This window comes from Mycteria americana, chromosome 10 (assembly GCF_035582795.1).
Source record: "Mycteria americana isolate JAX WOST 10 ecotype Jacksonville Zoo and Gardens chromosome 10, USCA_MyAme_1.0, whole genome shotgun sequence".
In the NCBI taxonomy this organism is placed as follows: Eukaryota; Metazoa; Chordata; class Aves; order Ciconiiformes; family Ciconiidae; genus Mycteria; species Mycteria americana.
Window position 1 is genome coordinate 12,093,610 of NC_134374.1, and position 24,764 is coordinate 12,118,373.

At 47.9% G+C, this 24,764-nt stretch overlaps 2 protein-coding genes across 8 annotated transcripts in view; one reads left to right on the forward strand and one right to left on the reverse strand.

Moving 5' to 3' along the window:
• On the reverse strand, positions 1 to 22,906 carry VAMP7 (vesicle associated membrane protein 7). Of its 5 annotated transcripts, none has more exons than XM_075512724.1 (9): positions 22,223 to 22,312; positions 20,576 to 20,694; positions 14,766 to 14,924; positions 9,989 to 10,046; positions 9,239 to 9,376; positions 4,247 to 4,337; positions 3,566 to 3,633; positions 960 to 1,052; positions 1 to 256 (listed from the first exon to the last, which is right to left on the reverse strand). In XM_075512724.1, exons 3-9 carry the CDS (start codon positions 14,909 to 14,911, stop codon positions 188 to 190), a joined length of 663 nt encoding a protein of 220 aa, XP_075368839.1. In that variant the 5' UTR covers positions 14,912 to 14,924; positions 20,576 to 20,694; positions 22,223 to 22,312; the 3' UTR covers positions 1 to 187. The 5 variants fall into 5 exon arrangements, with proteins under 5 accessions (XP_075368839.1, XP_075368838.1, XP_075368840.1 ...); XM_075512723.1 differs by having other exon boundaries at positions 20,566 to 20,694; XM_075512725.1 differs by lacking the exon at positions 20,576 to 20,694 and adding an exon at positions 19,180 to 19,305 and having other exon boundaries at positions 22,223 to 22,299.
• LOC142414934 (DNA-directed RNA polymerases I and III subunit RPAC2-like) overlaps positions 22,363 to 24,764 on the forward strand; it is an 8,107-nt gene continuing 5,705 nt past the window's right edge. The window contains exons 1-2 of one of the 3 annotated variants that reach the window (XM_075512727.1): positions 22,381 to 22,436; positions 23,232 to 23,489. In XM_075512727.1, the coding sequence (XP_075368842.1) occupies positions 23,310 to 23,489 (180 nt within the window). In that variant the 5' untranslated portion in view covers positions 22,381 to 22,436; positions 23,232 to 23,309. Of the gene's footprint in view, positions 22,437 to 23,128; positions 23,490 to 24,764 lie in introns of all 3 variants that reach the window. The other 2 variants (XM_075512728.1, XM_075512729.1) reach the window with 2 other exon arrangements.

A 24,764-nucleotide genomic window follows, 5' to 3' on the forward strand; every position in this document is an offset into this window, starting at 1 on the left:
TTACAGCTGCACAGAAGCAGTGACCAGCTGGGCCTGTTTGGGGTGATAAGGCAAAAAAGTCTGAAGTCCTGGAGGGATGGAAGAATGAGAAGGTGACAGTAGTGACAGATTAAGAGTTATTCTGCAGGTTGCTTCTTCACACTCCTGTGATTCTCATCTCCAAGTGACCAGCGCCAGGTGCCTCCAGTTACTTCTGCACACAGCTTGGCCACGCAAGCCCACCACAGGCAGCCGATAGAATGATATAGATGATAACCTGGGGAAAGAAAACGGCCACTTCAGTAGAGCAGCATACTTCCATCACTCAGTCAAACTGCTGACTTGGCCTGGCAATCAAAACACAAGCTTGGAAGCCCCAGGTTATCAAAACCCTAAATAACTTGTCAAATGCCCTACAGGGCTTTGTGCCAGCGCCTCTTCCTCCACATCCTTGCGGCAGCATGGGGATGAGAACCGTCCGCCAGCAACACACAAACGCAGGTTCAGTGGTGACAAAGTACTTCACGCATCTAACCTGCAATTACACTTCAGCATCCTCACGTTAGCCCTGTTTGCATTTATTACAGGCCGGAGGTACACCGTCACATCGAAAAAAGCTTCTTTGAAGTTAAATAACAAGATACCAACAGGACAAAGGCCCAAAAAGCTGTTACAGGTAGAGTAGCCATAAACTCAATCCCTTAGCTTCTAATGGAGCTAGCAAGGCAGCTGTCTATGACAGGCACTTAGAAGCTAGACAGCGCTGTCTGAAAGCTTTTCCCATTGCCTTGACAAGAAAAGCTGCCTGGCACGACGCTCCTCTCTCCTCACCTCACACGAGACCATCAAAACACTTGTTTTACAGCAAAGACCCTTCCAGGCACAGAGCTGAGTACAGGCGGGTCTAAAGACAGTAATATGCTATTGGCATTTTCTAGTGGTTAAGCCTGACTTAAGAGCTAAAGGTGCTCCATACTTACAATTGATACGATGATGATGACGATAGTAAGCTTGAGGTTCTTCATACACATGGCTCTAGCAAGGTTCCTGCTGGTAGTTTTGAAAGTGACTGACTACAAGAGAAAGTAAAACAACTAATTAATTCCTGAACCTGCTGCCAAGGAAGCTGCATCCCAAGAAGCGAAATGAAGAGGCTTTTCCCAGCTACCACCTCCCTAATAACCCAAACCACTGCAGTCATCTCCTCCAGAGCCACTGAACTCCTGCCGGTACACCAATACAAAACGCAACAGGCATCGAGAAGACTCTCCCATGCGACTTCAGGGGCAAGATAAACTGTAAGAGTCAGTCCAGAACCAGCTCGGGGCTGCGCCTTCCCGCGCTCAGCTTGGGAGAATTAAACGCAGAACATCGCTGGGTCTGGAGGCTGCCCACAAGGATGAGTTTACCTTGGGGTACTTCTGGTGGGGTCTCATTTGACTCCCAACCTTCTGGGAATTGAAGTGCTCCAAAATATTTATGGAACTACTGATCTAATCACCAACATATTACATGCAACTTCATTACTGTAAATGAGACAACCCATATTGCTACTCTCGACAACAGTTCCACAGGGGCTAGACGAGTCCTTTAATGCTAGAACTTTCCTCCAGTACTTGGGCTTGCTGCATTTTATGGAAAGCCTGTGGTTGCCCTGTTGCGAGTCTCCTCTCCGTATCCTGCAATTCCACCCATTTGGTCACCAAATGACCTCAGGAACCCCCCAGGCCGTATTAGTGCAACTCTCTTCACACGCTTTCCCTGCCCAGCTCATGCAAGGATATTCCTGCCCAGAGAAAGGCTGCAGCACCCAGAACAAGCCAACTCAGCAGCACACTCTGCTGGTGATTTTCAGGTTTTCCCCGCAAACCACCCCCCAACTTTTTCAGGTAAGGCTACCCCGGGCAGAACTGCATCCCTGCGAACTGTAATTTTGACTTCAAGCCGATTCCCATGCTCAGCCACCACCTGAAGTTTGGGATCACTTCTCTTGCTCAGTGGTGCAGCTTCTACCCGTGGAAGCAGACTGCTGGATGCCAGCACACCTCATCTCAGCCCAGACTGGTTCTCCAGAGGACAGGGCTACTCTGACCACCAGCTTCTTCAGACCTCCCTTCCTAAGGGGGGCCCTTGCCACCTCCTTGCTAGGAGGGTTCTAACAGGTTTGGTTTATGTACAATATTCTGGTGGTCAAGGCTCATACAGGAGTGATAAAACACAGTCCACTGCTCTGAAGTTTGAGACCTTCAGCCCTGGATCTCCTAGGACACTCACTATTGGGCTGCAAGACATTCACACTAGAGGCATATCCCATCCCTTCATTTTCTGCACGGTTTCTAAGAACCAACACTCCCTGGGGGAGCTCGTACATGAATTCAGCCTAATTGCTGAAGGAATTCCAGTCCATTTGTCTAAAGCATTACCTGAGGTTAGACTACTTCTTGCCACCACCTGAGGAAGTGGTAAGGTTTAAACACCCGGTAGCTGGACGACAGTATTCCCTACTGGGTAAGCTCCAGGCATCTCTACTAGCTCTCTAAAGCATGAATACTTTTTGCCAGCTTAGAGATGTTTGAATCTCCACAAGGCCCATACAGGAGATACTGGCACTCTGCTGGGTTGAGGATTGACTTCAGAGAGTCAGGTGCCAAAGGAATTGGGCGCCAAGCCAGGACTCTGCAGAGGAAGATGCTGAGCCAGGTCCAGGGATTCCCAGAGGAAAGACTAAAAAGCTTCAGAGCGTACAACACTTTACTAGATAACATAATGCTTTATAATTACATTAAATTTTAGGTTTTTTCAGTCTTTTCTCACTTAGAAACACTCCATGAAGCTCCAGAGTCTTTTACAGACTATTCAGGTGGAACAACTCAGCTTTTTTTTTTTTTTTTTTTTTAAATCAGCTACACTTTCCCTGTTGGTATACTAGAACAACTCCACAGATTAACATGTTTCCAGCTTATCTGCGTCAAGCTGACTTCAGACCAGGCTGCAAGAGAAGTTTTAATTACGATCTTTAGCTTTCCTATTGCTCCAGATAAAGGGTGGGTTTTCCCCGCCTTGGGCACAAGAGATGAGGACAAGAAACACCCCCGCTTGTGCTGGCAGCGCCTTAGCCTGTGCGTTGGCTGTAGCAAACAGGAGCAAGTTGAAGATGGTTCTTTAACAGGACGGGGCAGCAGGCTGCTGGGCCCTGGGAGCAGAGCGTTTGGCCAGCAGCGCAGCCCAGTATTTAGCAGTCCCCCACAAATCCCACCAGTACCGGCAGGATACAGAACAGAGATGCATGGGATACCTTCATTCTCTTAAAGGAGCTGCAAGGCTGAGATGCAGCTTGTGAAACAGCAGTGCTACGTTAACGGTGGACTTGACCTTAAGGGTCTTTTCCAACCTAAGTGATTCTATAAGGAGGGGGAGAAATGAGACAGGACTTGCGTCTGATGCAGGGAAGGATTACCCGTAGGTCTAGATGCTTCAGTGTCTGTTTAAAAGTGGCTCTAGATGCTGGTCTTCACCTCCACTGCTCCCTCATGAGCACAGTGCAGTAACACTATTCCCCCATTTCTAAGTTCTTCCCCAGACTTACCGAATCCACGAGATTCTCTGTTTTATCGATCAGCAACTCCAGCTTCTCTCCTCTTTGTGCCACAAGGTCTGGAGAAAGAGACAAAAATCCAAATCTATAGGTAGAACCCCAGCGCAAAAAGCTGCGTCCAATACCCAAGCCCAACTGCAAGCCAGGAGCTCTTGCCAGTGGCTCATTAGACATCAAGCAGTTCTCAGCCCTTCAGGGACTGCCAGGCAACAGTACTCGCTTCACACAAGCTACGTTTTGGGACTGACCTGACTCAATTTGGTCAATCCCAGATCTAACCCTCTATTTTAAGTGGTCAGACTTGTCAAAACCCAAACCAGAGTCTGACACACACACACACACAAAAGCAAGCTACTGAGGAGCATTTTCCTCACAGCAGCTGCAGGAAAGCCACAACGGCAAACAGACCAAATCCAGAGCGAGCTTCACCCCATCACAAGCTGTGCAAGTTCATCTCAAACAGCGTTCCTCACGCCCACGTGCCACCCTCAACCAAGCTCAACGCAAGTAACAGCTTGCAAACTCAGAGCTCCCCCAGCCCCTTCTTCATCGGTTCATTCTGTCACGAGAGGCCACCCCACCATCAGCTTCACTCTCGGAAACTCTCCCTGCGGGACTGCCGTTCTGGCCCAGAGGAACTCTGCATGCGTGGCACTGAGGGAAGCCAGATACCTATGTTTCGAACCATGATTCCTTTAAGTTCATCGATTTGAGCTTGCGTCTCTGCCACCTGGTCAGTGCCCTTGCTCTCCGAGTGGTATTTCTGTAACAAATGAATAGTCAGTGAAAGCAGGGAGCCTCAACGTTGCACTTCAGTTCCTTAAGACAAAAAAGGAAACTCCTGGTCCCTACAGAACAGCGCAGACATAAACGCGAGTTTTCAAATTACCCGAGACATTTGTAAGTGGGTAGCAGACCAAAATCTGACTTTCTCAGCCACTTACAGATCACATATGCGCATCTGCTCCTGCACTGCAGGAGCTGCAAGGCAGCCAGGTGCCTGCAACTTCCAGAGTGCCCAGAAATAAACAGCCCCCTTTGAAAGTCTAAGCAATTGGCAGCAAGGAAGGAAAGTTAAGACAAGAATCTGTGAGATTTGGTTCACTAAATGCCTGGGCTACTATCAGCAGTCCCACTCCCACACATCATTTCTGAACTGTTTATGAAGGCAACACACTTTCATGACTTTCTCTACTTATCTCTAGAACATATCAAGAGAGTCCTGCAATTCCACAAGGAAGACAGCATGCAGCCGTCTCTGCAGGTGAGCATCAGAGGGAGTTCCAGCAAAGATAAGGAGGGCCTGTGAACTGGAAACACCACACCAGAGGATGTTGAAGATGGCCAGTTTGAACTGCCAGGCAGCCAGGAGCCAGTCTGCTGCGTACTAGACCCACCTAGGAGGATTTCTCATGCCACCTCCTAGCTACAGCCTGGCACTTGCCGACAGCTTTGCTGATATTGAATCCCTGTGGTGTATTACAGCCAGTGGAAGAAGCACGCACTAGATACCCCAGTGGGCTGCTCGGTGTCTGGGTGGAGCAAGCTCACCTGCTAGCTTGTCAGATACCTACAGAAGCACACTCCGTTCTGCAGCCTCACAGAAGCAAGCCAAAAAACATGACATGTTGCTAACCTGTGCACCGTTCCTGTCATCCCTCCCCCTTAATTCTCTTCCCTTCAGAAGTGACAGGGACTTCACTCAAAGACCGCTCTTCAGGGTTTGGGATCACAAGTGAACCTTCGGTGACTGCATGGTTCAGGCTGGCAGGCGAGAGCAGCACTAGCCAACATCCCCAGGTCAAAAGGGGTCTCAGCATTTGCAGAATCAAAGGAGGGAAACTGAGGTGAAGTCAGCATTGGATAATTAAGTTCTGCTATTCCTGGATTGATTTTAAGTCACTGCTCTCATCACAGGTCTTTTGCAGTCAAGCATTGCTAGCCACAGCTCCTATTATCCCACTCTAAGTCACCTTCACCCAGGGAAACAGGTCTCTCTAGCAAAACTCATAAACCGCTGTTTTCCTCTAAACTTGTAGCCATTGCACTCACATCTGAAGACCTTCACGAAGCATCTCTTCTTTAATAAGAGACCATCTAAGGAGACCGACAGCAGAGGCCAGGACTAGATCACGATTGCTTTCCTTCATGACCACCCCTGTGGCTATGTAAACCCCAATTTTCTTCTGAATAAGTGTTCGATTTGCATCCATTTCTGACAACACGGGAAGCAAAGAGTCTCTAACACTAACAGCATTCACATACTCAGGTCATAATTAATGGCTCTGGCATTGAATGCAACGGCTCCTTTGAACCTTCTCCTCAGAGGTTAAGTTTTTTAGGGGAAGGTGCAGAACTGGCATGCTATCAAAGCTGGTCACTGGTTTTACTGGAAGCGTAGCCTCCCTACACTGGAGTTGTAGCACACAGATAATACTGAACCACCATATGATCTCCTCCTCCACCCTCAGCCTCACAGTAGTTAAATTCCTTAAGTTACAGAAATCACCTAGATAACAGTCCTGCTCTTGCACTACATGTAATATTTGATCAAGGCTCTCATCTCAGCAAGTTTTAGAGCCATTCGAGGGAAGAGCTTTCTGTCATCGCTGAACTTCTATTAGTTGATGCCTGGATTTCTATCAATATGCAAAAGCTAAGGTAGGCAGCTCCTCTCGTGCTTTAGAGAAATGGAAAGGCTGGGATTTTTAGAGGAATATCAACACCATGGCTCTGAAGACTGCCTGGCTCTTCTGATAAGGCAATTCATTAAGCTTACTCCAGCCATGAACAGCTTACAATTTGATGAGTCATCACTTCATATAGTTTCAGTCTCCACATATCAAAGCCTGGTGGAGAAGAAAAACTCAGCCCTATCACGCATAGGAAGTTAATCTAATTTATTACGCACAATGCATTGGGCCCTTCTGGAGCCACACGAGCATTATTATTCATTGCTTTCTATCTGCTGCATAAGCCAAAGGACAGTTTCTGCAACTCTACAGGCTCCAAATCACCTCCGCTAGGCACTGAGGGCACCAGCACCAATGGCTCCTTTCACAAACTCCAATACAAACTTCAGGCAGCAACAGTCCAAGTGCAAATCCTCACCTCACCTTCACCCACCTCAGAGTCCTGGCTTCCCCCTGCACCTCAACATGCAACTATTACTGCTGGAGAGTGTTATAAAGCTCGCCCGGTTTCTCCACTAACAGGCAAGAGCTATGCTCATGGGTCACCAGCAAAGGACCTCTCCTCCTGCACCTGTAATATCACCAAACCTGGCACTTTCAGTAGATCAGCAGGAAAAAAGCCAAGCCCTTCACAGAGAACAGCAGCACCAACATGCTCACCAGCCACAGCAGAGCAAATTGAGAGCCTCCTACACCACGTGTACAGCACCAGTTGTAGTTGCCCCAGATACAGATTGTGTACAAGCTCTGAAAGCCAATATTCCAAGGACATCTTATCTTTAATTCAAGGGAGGTCTCAAAAAAAACAACCCCAAACCAACATTGCTCAGGTTATGAAGTTGTCTGTAGTCAATTAAGGACTCTTAAGTCTTCAACAGAAGATTCAAAGCACTTTCCTTGTAGGCCATATAGCCTGAGGTTTTGTGCACTAATAAGGCTATTGATCATGTGAGTCACAGGGCAGTTATTTATTCCTTCTCTATTTTCCATCTGACTTTGTTCATTTAATTGGACATTACATCTAGCAACAGGCCTGTGCTTTCCCCAGGCCTGTTTTCTCTGCAGGTGCTGGAAGTGTACCACTGCAGACCAAACAACAGGGAGAAGTGTGAACTGCAACATTCCCACTACATTAACAGCTCATATTTTAAAGAGCAGCCCAATCCCACACCTAGAGCAACAGCTCTGCTTTTTCTCCTCCTCTCCCCCACAAAAAAACCCCACTGAAGCAGGGCAGGGTGTTGTTTGCAGACCCAGGTTACACATCAAGTCAACAGTGCGTTAAGAAAAAGTGCTCTGTGAAATGCATCTCATTCTATAGAGGGCTGAATGGAAATGCAAACACAACGCTGTGCACTTAAATACTTCAGAAGCTATACCCATATACTGCTGTGAATAAAATACATAAAGCATATAGTCAAATCTCTCCTGTCTGGCAGCTGTGGGCTTTGCCACACCTCAAATACAATACACAGCAAGCAAAGCACTTTTGTGAAAATGGGATGGTAGCATCAAGGCCGTATGAGATTCCTGTGGTAAGCAAAATAAGCACCTAATTCCTCTGCACTTCGAGAGGAAAGCAGATTCCAGCCCAGCCTTTTCCTTCAGGACTCCAAGAACAGACCCAGAGTAGCTAGAATAGTCTTCTGAAACCTGGAAATTTCTGAAAAAGGAGATTGATGGTGTTCTGTATGTGCCCTGACAACAACATTCAGAACTCAGCTTTAGTTGAGCTGTCAGCAGGGCCAATAAAATCAGACGGCACAAGCCAGAACACATCAGAACAGCGGTGCCGTCCACTTCCAGCAACTGAAAGCAACATGCTACGTTGCCAGTGGGAAAGCTAGGACAGACTGCTGCCTTCTCACACGGCAGGAGAGGGGTGCCACTACAATCCCACTGGGACACCAAGCTGTGCCAGTATGAGGTAACCACTAGAGCAGTGGGCAGGAAGATGCCTGACACTGCAGGCAGCCCCCTGACAGCAGCTTTCCTCGCTGCAGCTGTCTTCCTCGCAAGGCTCTCTGTCCCACAGCCCTTCCATGCTGTTGTTCAGTGCCTGCATAGACCCCACTGACATGGGCTTCCTTCATCTTGTATGATTCCACCAGACTGGAATCATACTGGTGGAGCAACTCACCTTGCGAAGACTACAGTGCCTACAGTCCCTAGACTCGGAATCCAGCATCGTCCTAAACACCACTACAGCCTCAGCTGAAAAGTGCACGTTGAGGGTGAAATAGATATTCCCCTCACTTTTGAAATACCCTCATACTTTTAATTTTGGGGTTGGAAGGGTCCAAGGCAAATCTCAGCTCAGAGAATGCGGGACCTTTCACAAGTCATTTATCCTGCTCTTTAACCTCCTGCTTATCTTGGGAATGTAAATCCTTGGAGCCTCTGTGCAAGCTAGCTGGAGAGTCTACCATGGTTCTGTATGCAGCACTTGACTATAATCCAAGCCCAGTTTTCTTTCCTCCTGAAAAGGATGCAGTACCATAAGCAAATACCCCGTCACACTCCAGCAGTGTGCCACTGAAATTACCATGAAATAAGAAGGAGAGAAGCGAGAGGCAGTTAGGGATTACTAGATACTCAAGTTCTGAAGTTTAGTTTAACAGAAACAGACGAACATGCATTTGTCTCTCTCTTACATGACAGTGATGTTAGCTTGCACTGGATGGTCAACTGGAACTAGGTTTGGTGTTTCAAATGTTACCATTAAAATCTAATCTCCGGTGCAGCTACCTGGTACAAACAGTTAGTGCATCACTATTAACCCCAACTCATTTTTACCACCAAAGTAGTGAAGCAACCCAGCTGCAGGGTAAGCGCGGGGAAAACAGCCAACTCCCCTGGCTGTATACCCAGGTTCAGCATGGCGCTTCAGTTCCGAGTGAGAAAATACAAGGAGAATTTCTGGGGAGAAGTTTGGACTGTTAGGGAAATCCCATTTAGCAACAGATCTCACCAGCTGTGCAGCTAAGACACTTGAGAACTCGCTGTTCATTGCATAGGGAAGGGCTGTCTGTGCTCTTGAGCCATATGTGGTCTGAAACCTCTTCTTGATTTCATTCAGGAAGCTGAAGGCTCTGGATCGTTCAAAGTCCTGGAAGGAAGAGAGCAGACCATGTCCAGAGCTGTATCAAGTCAGGAATAATGAAGCGTACGGGGCACGTAGCCAATTGTAGAGAAACTGTAATTATCAGTTCTTAACAGGCACGCTGTGCATAACACTATGGGATTTGACTGGTTATCCCGAGGTGTGAGTAGCAGCCAGATTTCAGTCTCAGCTTCCTGGACATCGGTTGGCAGCAGACTTTACTGGGGTATCCATAGTTCTAATTCTGTGCCTGGTACCTTTTTCCAGTGAGGAAGAAGTTTTTGCTTCAACGCTTCCAGAATTGAAGAGTATTATGCATATTTCACTGACAATTAAATGCTAGCCTTGACATCTACATTCTACTGCACTGGGGCTGCTAAGAGAGAAACTAGGCAAAACCAAGAACTTAACCTCAGAACTATTCAGGTGCATTTGAGCTCCAGGCTTAGACTTCAAAGCTGTAACTGATGTGAATGAGAACACAAGCAGTAGCTCCAATGGGAAGAAAAGGCACCTCAGATTAGCACCCACTATTGATTTTCTTTGACATACAGATACAAAAAAAGCCCAAACCTGCAAACAGCCTGTCTGTGCAATAGCTGTAACCAAAACACTTACATCATCTGTGATGCAGAGGTATATAATCCTGTCTTGGCAGATGTAATGAAACAGGTAACTGCAGAGAAGAAAAAAAGAAAAAAAGGTCATTTGGAGCTGCCGTAGAGCTAATATTCTAGAAGACACTACTGCCTGCAGGGCCTTCAAGGGCTGGAGAAGTAGAAGAGCAAAGTCCAGTTACTCTACAGGAAATCACACAGATGCCGACACATTCCAGCCATCTTTGTGGAGGTAAGTGTCTCCATTCCTGTAAGTTGCACTGAATTAGAAACCACCTACATGTTAAAGAATCACTGGCCTCACACATACTTCACAGCACTCCATGCTTAGCAATAACTTCGTGGGACATCTAGTTGCCAAACAACTGCAGTTCCACATTCTTCCAGCTACTTACTTGTAAAAACAAAACCTTGACAGGACATGCAGGGGTAAGATTTATGTCTAATCTTAGTCAACCTACATACAAGCATCCATGCACTAGTTCACATGTGACACGAGCTGCCGTTAATTACAGTGACCAGAAAGATAACACTTTAGTGAACCTCGCTGGTACAGTGACTTGCTTCTTTAGCCTTGTTTGTATGACCACTGGGTTGCGCTGCCTTTGGTTTTCATTGCAAAGGCTAAGAGACAAAAGCAACCACAGCAGAAAATGAATTAGAACAATAATCAGGCTAAACAGGCTTGAATCATGTGGCTAGGTTAACTATTCACATAAAGATGCTTTCGGTGGTGCTGAGCGAACGCAGACGTTCGTTAAATGCAACCCTCCCTCAGTATTCTGAAAAACAGTGCAAACCAGTTCAAAGCAGTATTTTCCTATCAAAATTAAAAACCAAGTGTTATTTTAGGCCCACCAAAAAAAAAAAAACCCTTCAGTTTGTACACAACTAAACCCAAACCAGAACTGATCAGAGCATTCTAGTTCAACTCACTGGCTTTAGCTGTTGCTTTTTTCTTACATTGCCCCCTCACCACCATTTGGTACTTCAGTAGGTGATGTATTCTTCTGCTGAGTACAGCAGGACAAAATAGGAACAGAGTTGCAAAGAGGCCACATGAATACTTTTTTTTTTTTCCTAATTAAATACTCTATGTATCCTTTCACTTTGACATTTGTGTATTACCAAAAGTTTCCCCAGCCAGCATGTGGACCCTCTTACAAAGTCCAGAATAAAAGCAAGTTAATGTACGTGCTGCACAGCAGTCGCCTTGTACAGCTCTAAGGGCACAGCTCAGCAGCTTTCAAACTCAGGTTTTGTATTATATAGATACGAGACATTGAAATAAGCTTTAGGGGTGGGCTAGAAGTATAGTTTACTGCCCTGAAGGTCTGTTCTCATGCAAAAAAAAAAAAAAAAACCAATTCCTGCATATCTGCAACTATTGCTCCTCCTTTCTGGAAGGGGAGAGGTAAAGCTTGTCTGGTACTACCTTGTAGGCTCCCCAGTGACTTGTAGAAGAATCTTAACAGCAGAGACAGAATAACCCCAAGAACTCCTGATGCTAGAGGGCTGGTTTTCCTTGGAGATTGTATAATGGCTATTATAATGGAGATTATATCCTGGTCCCAGTTGACTGGAGATTAGCAAATGTGACGCCCATCTTCAAGAAGGGCTGGAAGGAGGACCCAGGGAACTACAGGCCTGTCAGCCTGACCTCGGTGCCGGGGAAGGTTATGGAGCAGATCATCCTGAGTGCCATCACACGGCATGTAGAGGATAACCAAAGGATCAGGCCCCGTCAGCATGGGTTCAGGAAAGGCAGGTCCTGCTTGACCAACCTGATCTCCTTCTATGACAAGGTGACCCGCTTAGTGGATGAGGGAAAGGCTGTGGATGTTGTCTGTCTAGACTTCAGTAAAGCCTTCGACACGGTTTCCCACAGCATTCTCCTGGAGAAACTGGCTGCTCATGGCTTGGACGGGCGTACTCTTCGCTGGGTAAAGAACTGGCTGGACGGCCGGGCCCAAAGAGTGGTGGTGAATGGAGTTCACTCCAGCTGGTGGCCGGTCACCAGTGGTGTCCCCCAGGGCTCTGTGCTGGGGCCAGTCCCGTTCAATATCTTCATCAATGGTCTGGACCAGGGGATCGAGTGCACCCTCATTGAGTTTGCAGATGACACCAAGTTGTGCGGGAGTGTTGATCTGCTGAGGGGAGGAAGGCTCTGCAGAGGGACATGGACAGTCTGGGTCGATGGGCCGGGGCCAACTGTGTGAGGTTCAACAGGGCTCAGTGCCGGGTCCTGCACTTGGGCCACAGCAACCCCATGCAACGCTACAGGCTTGGGGAAGAGCGGCTGGAAAGTGCCCGGCGGAAAAGGACCTGGGGGTGTTGGTCAACAGCCAGCTGAACATGAGCCAGCAGTGTGCCCAGGTGGCCAAGAAGGCCAATGGCATCCTGGCTTGTATCAGGAATAGTGTGGCCAGCAGGACTAGGGCAGTGATTGTCCCCTGTACTGGGCACTGGTGAGGCCGCACCTCGAATGCTGTGTTCAGTGTTGGGCCCCTCACTCCCAGAGAGACATTGAGGGGCTGGAGCGTGTCCAGAGAAAGGCAACGGAGCTGGGGAAGGGTCTGGAGCACAAGGCTGATGGGGAGCGGCTGAGGACCTGGGGTTGTTCAGCCTGGAGAAAAGGAGGCTGAGGGGAGACCTCATCGCTCTCTACAACTGCCTGAAAGGAGGGGGTAGAGAGGTGGGGTCGGTCTCTTCTCCCAGGTAACAAGTGATGGGATGAGAGGAAATGGCCTCAAGTTGCGCCAGGGGAGGTTTAGACTGGATATGAGGAAATTTTACTTCACTGAAAGGGTTATCAAGCACTGGAACAGGCTGCCCAGGGAAGTGGTGGAGTCCCCATCCCTGGAGTATTTAAAAGACGTTTGGATGAGGTGCTTAGGGACATGGTGTAGTGGTGGGCTTGGTAGTGTTAGGTTTATGGCTGGACTTGATCTTAAAGGTCTTTTCCTACCTATACGATTCTGTGATAAAAGGCACAGAATTTCTTCTCTAAAAACAAAAATAACTCATTTAATGAGTTTAAGAAGTTCAAACAAAGTTAGAAGAAACTCAAGTTTTTTCCTGTTTCAGAAGAGGAGAAACGATCCTAGACACTGAGAGATAACAGGGCAATTTTCTAGCCTACAGGCTGGGACCCTGGCAAGGCAGAAGGATCCCTGAAACCCTACAGACGGGAAGAACGACAACTCCTTGTGCTCACTCAGCTTCACAGCTTTCACGTTCTGCCCAGTTATCCTGGTCAAGGAAAAAAAAAAGAGGCTATTCTGTATCTCTTCAAACCAAAAACCTTGCTTTTTGACAGCAGGAAGAAGTTGCCAGCTCCAAGCAAGTGTGTGTGAAAATATTCAATCCCCCCAAACAGATGGCTAAGAACTCTTCCTTCCCCTCTCCTAGAAGGAAGGCAGGGCTGACAGATTCCGACCGAAGAGGTGGTTGTCCAAATCACAGAAAAAGCGCCAATCTAAGCCTTGTCAGAAGAGACTGACTTTAGCAGAGGAGACACTCTGAATCTAAGCTCAGTGCCCAGAGCTGCAGAATGGCACCTGTATGTTTTAATAGCACAATGCAAAGCAGAACCACTACAAACTGCAGTGATCTTCTGCCACATTTGTTAAATCCTCGTTAAGGAAACAGTCAGTCATGAGCAAAAGATTGCACACTTTGCAGCATGCTTTGCAAGCGTAGATGCATTAGTTACCTATCTCTCTGTGCTCCCCCAGCAAAGAGCAAGCCAGTCTCTACCACCATTCAAGTTTTAGTCTATAAAAACGCACTTCGGCACTCCTAAAACGCAACTTTGTAGTTGGTTGAACAGCACTCAAGGCAAAGTTAAAACAAAAGAAAATAACTGTACCCTTAAAATTACAGTAGGAAAAAAAAAAGATTCAGCATCCAAAGTACTTTAGGCCGCAGGGCAGGCAGCTTCCTCGGACATCTCTCCCCCAGAGACTTTTAGTGCTCCCAAGCTAGGGAAGGATGTGGGAAGACTACCCCGATTCTTATCTCTTGAAGCCTCGGGCAGCCAAAACAGCTTTAACACAACAGCTTGGGCAATACTGAGAATCCAGCCACACTGCCAATTACAAAGACAGAGCTGAAGTGGGGTCCAACGCTTCAAAATTTGCTTTCTCCACAGTTCTTTCTTTAGTTTGCACACCAGCACATTATCTACTTGCACACCAGCACACTTACCTACTTTACATGTGCAATAAGTCAGCATAGTCTCAGGCGATGTAACAGCTAATCCCTCCATTCTATCAGCATTAACCAAGGGCCATTCAGAGATCTCTACAGGCCTGAGAAAAATCCTTCTGTCCCACAGACTGGATTTGTGGTAGCTCAGGATGACTCTACAACATCTACCAGCATGACTTTAAGCAACCAGGATCCACAAGTGATCTGAGAAGGGTGACATTTTTACCTAAAGCCATGTTCAAGCCTCAGAAAAGCCAGCAAAAGATTCCACAAGCCAAATACCAAAGACTCCAACAGTTTGATATCCACAGCTGAGCACCCTCTATTTATAAAAATAGAAAACTTGATTTCGTATCAACTGCTTTGGTATTTATGGCTTAAGCTAAATTCAAATCCTGGTTATGCTGCAAAGTTCTGGTGGAAAAAAAGTTGCTATTAAGCTGACCGCACATTCAATCAGCATACTAACACATCCAAATATGAGTGTAGCTACACTCCATTTATTCCTACCCTCGTGCATGTTCACTAGTCTCTCCTCCCATACCCAGAAGAGAAGCATTACTCACTTCCCATGTGAATAGGTCAGTTTGTTGTTTTCAGATGGTATTTTTGCCAGGATCTGCTCTGTCACCTCCAGGAAGTTTCCTCCACACCAGGCATGTTTGGCAAGGATGGTTGTGCCCCTCGCCACAACAGCGAACAAGATAGCCATGACTTCACACTACCTGGAAATAAAAACAGTGCAAGAATTAGACTCACATGCTTTGGCAGAGAAAGCATCAGTATTAACAGTATTCTCTCAGCCCTGAACATAATGGGGGGAAGGCATAAGCTGTTCAATACTTCAACAGGATACCATTATCAGAAAGCGTCTCTCATTTCCCCTTTTAGGTTCTGTTCAGAATGACACCAAGACTACAATAATCTCTAGAAGGTTTTTCTTATTGCAACTGCATGGTGTCCTACAGTCAGTGATCCCATAATGAATTTTGCCTACCTTGTTTCCACCTAGATTTCTAGCTATTAGTACTTTTTTTTTTGCTCTTCAACTGACCCTTAAGTTTTTTTTCTTGCTTGTTATTGAAAAAACTGCCAGTGGCCAGCAAGCTCCAGTTCAGAAAGGAAGTAACTGTCTTGCAGCTATGTTAACAGCAGCTCATTATACTGACCAAGCCCACCATCCCTAACGCATGACTGTTTAGAGGTGAGGCCTTGGCTTTGATTGCTATCAAACTGAAGTAGAAAAACTGCCACTTGCTTAGAGTCATACCATACACATCCCCTTTTAATGATCTAGAGACACTCACTAAGTGTATGTTGTCCCAAGTCTTCCGTAAAAGCACATAATCTGCGCTTCTCAAAGCAAGACAGCACATTTGCAAACTGATTATCCTCAGCAACCCACCATTTCTACAAGCCAACATTCTTGCATGCATATCAAACTGGAAGGGCTACAGTGTGCAAGTGTTTGAGGGCCAGACTTCCGTGGAGTCTCCAGAATTGGAAAAACATGCCTGCTGTCATATAAAGGGACACACTTAATCAGCTCAAGTATCATCACATTAATCTACTGACAGATGCAAGATTTAACATGTGAGACCACATGTCAGATCACAGTTGTGACATCTGCTCGGCTGATCCAGTACATCCATAAGCCTCTTTTCTGCTTAGGAAAGACTCAGGAAGACTTTTGACCCTGCAAAACCCAAAAATCTTATTTTTCACTTTGCACTTGACTGCCCTCATATTGCCTGCCTTGTTTTGTGTCTAGAAACATCTGCATTCCGGCTGGAAAGATCACACACCTATTTCAATGCAACCAAGTAGCTTGGAGACCTCTCTAGAAATAGGTACAACAGCAGAGCAGCAGTGGTTTAGCTTCAAGATCCAAAGACCACAGGCAGAAAAGACTGAACACAGGCTACGCCCAGCCAGACTTTCCACCCCTCTGGCACTGACTGAAGTGACCTATCGATCTCTTCTGTATCAGGGGTCGGTCCTACCGAGCACTGTGCAGACAGATCTGCCCCGAAAAGCTTATGCTTTCATGTGAACTGATGCACAAATGATCACGGCAAGAGTGGAAGAGGTGGCAGAGGAACGCAGAGCTGTTAACAAGGCCGTGAAGTTGAGATACAATCACTGCCCCACGGCATCGGGGCTCACTGTCAGTCTGAGCTTGACAGATTCAGGCTTGGCCAGCAACAATCAGGTAATCTCCCAAACCTCCCACAGGTTTAAGAGCTGAACGTTGGAGGGTAAAAAGAATAAACTCGTGGATTTATTCAGAGAATAGACTCCACAGCTAAGCTCCAACCACCTGGGAGCACTGAGGTATTCAGAGCCAGCACTGCCGAAGGGAACAGAAGGCAAAGGGTGAGTTTGACAAGGGGCCACAGCAAGCAAAGTGGGAAGCAGAACAGAACGAGGTCTCAAAGGACATTGCTTTGGAGCAGAGCACCCAGCCAAGCGCACTCTAGAAAACCTGAGAGGGTTCATAGTGCCAGTAAAGGCGAAGGGAGAACACACCAGACAAAGCCTCACACCATGAAGGAGCAAGCTCCCACATAAGCTGTTCTTTGCTCTTCCTGACTAGTAACACAAAAGGGCATCAATAACCGAAGGGGGGAGGAAGCACCAAAGCACTCAGCAGCAGCTCCCCCAAACAGATTTGCTGCTTTCACTTCCTCCTGGCCTAAAGCTGGCACTCCTCTGCGCCTTCACTTCTACCAAGGCCACAGGGAAAGCCCCTTGTGCTGCTTTGCCCGGCTTGCTTCTTGTTTACCCTGTCTCAGAGCAAGACCTGTTTTCAGAACAAAGGCAACTTGTTGTGTTTACCTGCTGCTCTTTTTGAGATGACAACTTCCCTTGTCTTCACCCGCCGTGTCCAAGTATTCACACACTGCTTGTTTCCCACCCACCACTCCCACCTAGATGCCAGCCTCACCTGGACGTGGCTCAGGGATTTAAACAACAGGATTTACCTCCAGCTGACATGCTTGCACAAAATCTGTTAGGAAGAAGGAAGATGAGGAGTGGCCACACTAACAGCCCCCCTTTCACTACTGGTGAAGGAATTGGGGTTTGCAAACAGCTGTTTCCCTGCCTTGTCCCCCTCCCTTCCAGACTGAAGCAAGCAAGCCCCAGCTTATTTAAAAATGTTGGTACAAAGAGGTGACAAACAGCTAGGTTTGTTTTTGTTTCCTCCCACAGTCACAGGTATGCTGGCTTGCAGGCTCACAACTGCTCTTAACATCAAGCCTGTCAGCATTACAGAAAAAACACCAAATTCTTTTATAGCTAAGAGGAGATGATCTTTAAACATAAGGACAGGCACTGCTTATTATGGTCAATTAAGCAATGTCAATGTCCACCTGAAGATGACTGTGGAACTTACAGAACATGGAAAAGCAAGGGTAATGGTTTTTCCCCTTACACACTTTCTAAGGAAACTCCTCAGCACAAAGATACCCAAGGAGAAAGAATATAAAGCAGAGAAGAAAGTTGTGGTTACTCACTATCTGTAATACAAGAATGAAAAGAAAGTTCAAGAACAGGTTCCAGCAGGAGGAAGTAGCTCTTCACACAATGCATCCTCTGAAGCTCCTTCCCACATGTTATCATGGAGGAAAAGAGTTCACATGAGTTCAGAAAGTAATTGACAAGTTTATGGAGAAAAAGAATCACCATTAAACAAATACCACCCAAGCAGCTGCTCACTGGAGCCTAAGAGTTTATCATGAGTTTCTTCTAGTCTTCCACTCCTCCCCAGGCATCCCACCTGCGGCCACAGAGCCAGACCCACCTTTGGTCTGACTCAATACAGCCATTTGTAACACTGAGAATCACTTACTCCACAGAAGTTTGGGATTTTTTTCCCCAGGGAGAAATACTATGAAGAACAAGTAATATCTCCAAGCAGCCAAGCAGGTGGCCAGCCAAGTCAGATCCATGGTCCAGCCCCAGTCGAGGTTATGACTCTCACAGTACTTGAGTTTTAGGGCTGCTCTTGCTCAGCACACTGCTCTTCTCCTACAGGAACAATTAAGAGCTATACAAAGGCCTACGAAGTCCCAGCACTCCCAGTGTAGAGCAAATGCCTTAAGGGAGTTTAAAAACACGCTTCCAAGGCATCCTATCATCTCTTGCAACACTTGAACTACCAAGAACATCACATGACAAGCAGAGAGCCAAGTCATTTGCAAAGCTTCTTAGAAGCCCGACCACAACCTTTTTCTTCCAGCATCACTGAACCAGCCTGCCAGATCACATCTTGCCGAGAGCGTTTTAGAGCTGCCCCACGACAGAAAATCTAAACTTCCTTCCAGAAAGCTGGATCTAGAAGAGCCCACAGACTGGCCAACCTGCATACACACAGATCATTTGGGGGTGCTCCCAGCACCGAGCTCTCTGACATCCTGCCACAGAAGACTTACATGGCCAACCTAGCGAGCTTGCTTTTTTTTTAAGCCGACCTTAAATTGCTGCATCAACCACATGCTGATTTGCATTAGAGTAGGAAAAGTAGTCACAGACCCCAGTGATACTTTGCTGCCTCTGTCCTTAAAAAGCTGCTCTCGATTCTTCAAAGCACAGTGCTACAGACATGGAAGTCTGAGGGTCACAAAGTGGGACTCTAGTGCTCTAAGACTCACCTACCTCTAGTTAAACACAAGCTGAGTAAGTTACTAATCACAAGTCCCCCCTCCACAGACCCAAAGAGACCAAAAGCTTTAGCCTAATGCTCACAACATCATTAAAGATAGGAGTATTTGCATATGGCATTGAGTAGAAGTGGGGATTACTCAAAGCTAAAACATAAAGGAATGGGTAACTCCTTAGAACCTTCTTGCAGGAGCCACTATCTCTACCTGGAGAAGCTGAAGCAGAAGAGAACCCAAGCAAAAACACAGACCCAACATGTTTACAGACAAAGATGAAACAAAACTAAACCTTGGATAACTCAAGTTAAATGCTTACCACACCAGAGACAAAGGCAACCACACAGCTGATTCTGATCTTGCAAAAAGAAATTATTAACTGCCATACAACTGTTCCTGGTTTCTCCTGATTAAAGGGACAGCAGCTCCCTCCTGTCTGATCAGGCTGCAGAGAGAGCACAAACATTTTCCCAGCACAAGTAACACCTGTGGCCAAACCAAAAAAAAATTTAACTGTCCAGTCCTTCACAAGTGATTCTCTACAGGCTTAGACTCAGCCCCTGTCCTACACCTTAGCTTTGACTAATTTAGCCAGAAGATGCAAACTACACAAGCTGCACTTTATTCTGTTTTCTACCCACTCAACACCTGATCTCTTCAGGTGCTACCAACCCTAGTTTTCCTAACAAGGAACAGCTGCTGAGCAGCACAGGTCAAAGGATTTGTGAACAGTTACAACAGCACAGTGATCTGCAACAATACTAACTAAACCAAGAGGAATTTGTTATACAAGCATGTCCCTTCAGATCCACCAAGATACAGTCATCTGCAATGTTTTGGCCAGTCCAGCAACTGAACCAGAACTGTGTCGGTGCATGGTACAACACCGGGTCACAGCCAGGAATAAACAAACACGACTAAGCCTCTTGGGCAATCAGGTGACTGTCAAGTATCAAGAAACCAATCTCTTCACCCTGCGGTCACTCAATGAACAGGACCAATATAAAGGAGCAGTTGTAAAAGAAAAAAACATCCACAAACCCTCCCCCTGCCATACACACTGCAAAAGACCAGCAGTCTGCAAGGCAGTGAGCAACTAACCTCAGAACTACAAAGCCCACACAAGCAAAGAGACACCTTAATTCCCAGAGCAGAAGAACTCTAGGTTCAAACTGAGGATTATAAAATGGTTTAGACAACTTCTAAAAGTCTCTGTTCTTTTAATATGGGATATTTGCAGAACTCACATTAGTGAGGTGAGAGTTCAGTAGTACCACAAGTAAGGTGATGCTCGCTGACACTGTAGGATCCCACAATCCTGCAATGCAAGGAAATCAACTCACTGAATCCACAGTCCTCAGCCTTACTTAGGAGACAACAGCCATGTACTTTGCAGTGACACCTGCCCCCACCTTTGAGCAGAACAGATTAAATGAAGTAAAACAGATTAACAAGGAGCATATTTCTCTATAAGCAGCATCTCATGCAGCCCTGTAACACTCATGTATTACTCTTGTTAGTAATACAAATCTATTAAACTGCTAGAGAACATCTCTCCTCAGAAGTTGCAAGAGAGTGAGGAATTAAATCCATTAGAATCAACCCCTTTGTATAACCTAGAGATCACAACTGTTTTCTGTCTAAACTTACAATACCGAATGGCTGGAAGTAGCCAAGACCAAACCTTCCTAAAAGAAAAACTCACTTGGAGATACCAGGTAGGCCTTGCATGGAAAGGCTCCACATCAGGAGGGAAAGGGGAAGAGGCTGCATTCCTCAGCCACCCAGAACACATCCAGACAGCTCCTTAAGCAGCACCAGAAGCATTTGGCCGCTAACAGAGATGAAGCACAAAGGTGAGTCGGGCATTGCATTTGTATTGCAATGACTATTTACTCATTGCAAGTCACGCTGCAAGATGTGGCATGCTGCTGTCTACAAGGTCTCTCATGATATTTGACAGAAGGGCACAAAAAACCTGCAGCACCTTCAGGAACGTCAGAAACAGAGGTTCAGTCTTCAACATGATGTTTAGAACTTCAGTAAGGATGGTTTATTATTTTCAAGTGACATGGAAACCAACTTGTTTGTTGCTCTAACTTCACTGAAGATCTAGAATAAACTATCAGATGTCAGTTAAGGCCATTGGGGCAAGGAGTGAACCCAGAAAACTGCACCCATCCTCTATCAGCCGTACTGCCCTTTCCAGCCAAGGGGGACTCGTCAGTTCTTCTTGACCAGAAGATTTACAGCCTCAGTGCCAACAAGTGATGGAGAAGGTTACTGCTTATATTTCCAGAAATCCTCTTTACAGAAAGCAAGGGGCATCACGTTTCGTGTTTAAAGCCAGTAGCAATAAGTGTAGGTGTTGCAACCCTGCAAGTTGCAAACTGCCTGACTGCAATAAGAAGATCATTTAAGTACGGTGACTTCAGCAGAAAGCAGCCTAGACTTCCCTTTAACCCTTCCTTGGTGTCTGCAAGTTATTATTTCTGTAAAGGATATTCCAACGTTAAGCCCTGTAGTTTACTTGTTCATTTTAAGCCTGAGAAGCATGACATCCATGCACCAACTTAACAGAAGTTTAGCTTCCTCTCTGCCTGCATACCTTCAGGTACCTCCGCTTCACCACTATGGAAATAAATTGCTAGATAAAATGAATCCAGTTTCTCTTCCGGGCCCATCACCTTTTCTGGAAGGCAGTGTAACACGTTTCAGGAGAGGGGTAAAGAAATAAAATACGACAGCTCTTGAATAAGCAGCTCTCTAGAGAGGTAACAAGTACACCCTAAAGCATACTTACAGCATCTCCCTAAATACCCCCACTGCAAGCGTAACTGCAATTCTTTATCGCTATCCAGTCTTTAAAATCCACGCAAGCCTTCGCTCCGAGTTACACCAGCAGCGTGACGCTCCGGGGTTAACCGCAGCACAGCAGCTACGGCCTTTTCCCCCCACGTACTCCAGCAACCCGCTCCCCAAGTTCCCAAAGCCCAACCCCACGCCTCCTCCCCCCCTCTGATACCGAACGAGGCCTCTGACCGCCGGCAGCACCGGCCCGGCCCGAGGAGCGGCCCACCCCCGGGGCCGCCCAGCCAGGCTCCTCCGCCTGCAGGAAGGCGCCGCCGGTGCCCGGCTCCCCCCACAGCAACGGCTCCCGGCCTTGCTGGCCCTGCGCCACCGCCCGCCGGCCCGGTCACTCAGTCAGTCAGTCAGTCTGTCCCGGCCCCGCTGCGGCCTGCCGCCCCCGGAGGGACCGCAGACAGAGCCGCTCGCTTGAGGGCAACAGGCGACCCTCCGGCGGCTCTCCCGAGGGCCCGGCCCCCCCGCAGAGCCCGGCCCGCAGCCCCGCCACCGCTCACCGGCCGCCGCGGCAGGAGGGAGCGCTCGCTGGGCGCCGCCGCCCGCCGCGCTCGTTAACCGCCCCCCGGCACCGGGCCGCCGCGACGCCCTTCCGGCGGGGGCGGTGCCGCGCGGGCCGCCGGGAATTGTAGTCCCGGCCGCGCGGTGCCTGCCGGGAGCTGTAGTCCAGGGGCCATGGCGGAGGAGGGCGAGAGGAAGGCCGCGCTGGAGACGGTGCGTGAGTGCGGCCGCCCGGCTGAGGGGGACGGGGCAGCGGTCGGCCCTGCTCGGCCGGCGGGCGCTGAGGGGCTGCTCTCCCCTGGCAGCAGCAGCCGGGGCCTCCCCGGCGCTTCCCGGGCCTGGTGGGGCCCGGCTCAGCGGCGGGGCCCCCTCAGCACGGGCCCGCTGAGGAGGGGTGTCGCGGCGTTGGCGTCGGGATAAATCGCGATAGCGAGGATACATCCAAGGGACGGCCGCTTCTGCAGGTCGCCCTCGGCCGCATCCCCGGGCTGGTGCTTCATCCCGGGAGCGGGAAACGGCAAAGCTCCCTTTGCAAAGCGGCCCCATGCTGCGGCCCGCCTGCCTGACAGCCTTTCCTCATACCCGAGCCCAAATCCTCCTCGGTGTCACCCCTCCCAGCCCTGCCCGGCTTTTTTCAACCCGTAAACCCGCTTGGTTTTACCTGGCATGGAGCGGCTGCTCTGTTGCAGTGTCTGTGAACAGCAGAGGGAGAAAGAAGCTGAGGAAAGCGAGCAGTGTTTCCTGAAATAGGAGGGACAGACAGGAATGTGCCTTTTAGTTGAGTTTCTGGAAGTTTAGGTGTTTGAGATTGTCCTATGGGAAACAGAAGCAGCTAGGGGTCAGGACTGACCTGTTTTAAAACTAGTTGGGACTAACATTTTCTAAAACAAGCCTTGCTTTTTAAGGATGAATTGCTCAGCACTGCATAACACCAGGCCTTGGGCGGCTTTGCCCGTTAGCCGTAGGCCCCGGCAGCGTGCCTCGTCTCCTCTCATACACCCGTTTCAGGTCGCTGAGCCCTGCGGCAGGAGTTTATGGACCCTCTTTCCATCTCCGGCACCCGCTGCAGGCAGCAGAAGGCACTAGATGGCACTGCACCTCACGCTAACAGGGTTGCGGGCTCCCAGCTGGCAGTCACACCAAGACACGGTGACAGGGAGAGCTGACACAGGACTGTCGGGTGCTCCATGCGCCAGTCTGTCTGTCAGTGGAAAACGAGGGGAGCTGAGGACCAGGACAGCCATACAGGAGAAACAAGTGGGCTCTGTAAGTTGCCTGGTTTTAAAAGCTGCCTTTAGGGAAGGCTTAATACAATGGTTTTTCATAGTCTCTCAATCTACAGCCCCTAAACTTTTCCTAATGGCACAACAGACCCTAGAGTCTCTTAGCAATAGTCTGGCTTCTGCTAGTTACCTTTTCCAGGCTCTGTAGAGCCATAGTCTTCTCCCCAGTTGTGCAGGCCACAGTATGAAAGTCACAACTGCACCAGGAAACCCAATCCTAATCCCGCAAGTCTGATGTGATGAATGAAATTGATTTTTGAAGAGCTGCACTTCCTAGAGAGGCCCTTGGCAACAAACCAGCAGATTCCTCTGTGAGGAATGCAGTACCACGCAGAAAACAGGAGGATGCGTAGAAAGCGATCCTGGCTCGTGAAGACCAGCAAAGGACTATGTATTCTGACATAAAAGACAAGTTATGCGTAAACTGCAGTGAGTGTAGGAAAAAACGAGTTGTAGAACTGTTCCCTACCCGCTTCATATCTAGCTGATCCCATTTATCTCAGCGCTGTGCTAATGTATCCGCCACAGCACTACCTAGGCACCAAATACAACATTAAATAATTCATCATCATAAATCACAGCCCCTCTAAGCAGGAGAGCTTCTGGATGATGTGAGATTGCAGCTCTTAGGCTTGCGTAGCCGGTAGAGGAGGAGGGTGTCCGATGCGTGGGTGGCTGGGTTGCAGGGGCTATATCCTGACCTTGCTGGGAGGGTGTACCCCAGATCATCTTGGGGGAGGTGCAGGCTTTTCCATCTCCGTTGTCTCTGAGGGGCTCAAGTGAATTTGATCAATCCTAAAGCTGCCTCGAGATCTCATCAGCTTTTCCTTCTGCCTCTACCATAATACAAGAACAAGGACAATTTGGTAGAGAGACTTACACACCTCTTAGACTTACACACCTCTCTGGTGTGTAACTGAAGAGGAAAAACTCCAGTCGAGCAGAATTCCCTACTCCAGGGCATTGGCTTTTTTTACAAATTGGTTCATAGGAGAAAAAGTTTTATAGTGGTGAATAGTTTGATACCTGGACACCTCAGAAATGAGACTCAGAAACACTCTGAGAAATCTCAGCCTTCTGCCTCAGGGCACCAACCTGATCGCTGCAGGGACCAAGGAGGAACCTGTCCTTCAGGGGAATGTGTGGGTTTTCCTCGGAAGCATCGGACAGCCTTTGTGCCAGAGGCGAGATACCTGACTAGGTGGGCCAATGGCTTGATGAGAAGCAGTGAAGCTTATGGTCCTGCTGAGATCCAGAA

Coding starts and splice junctions, on each gene's coding strand:
- VAMP7 (XM_075512726.1), bottom strand. CDS start 14,911: ATGGCTATCTTGTTCGCTGTTGTGGCGAGGGGCACAACCATCCTTGCC. Junction 1,053..3,565: donor CAGAGAATCTCGTGGATTCG/GTAAGTCTGGGG, acceptor TTTCTCTTGTAG/TCAGTCACTTTCAAAACTAC. Junction 257..959: donor TCATCATCATCGTATCAATT/GTAAGTATGGAG, acceptor TTCTTTCCCCAG/GTTATCATCTATATCATTCT.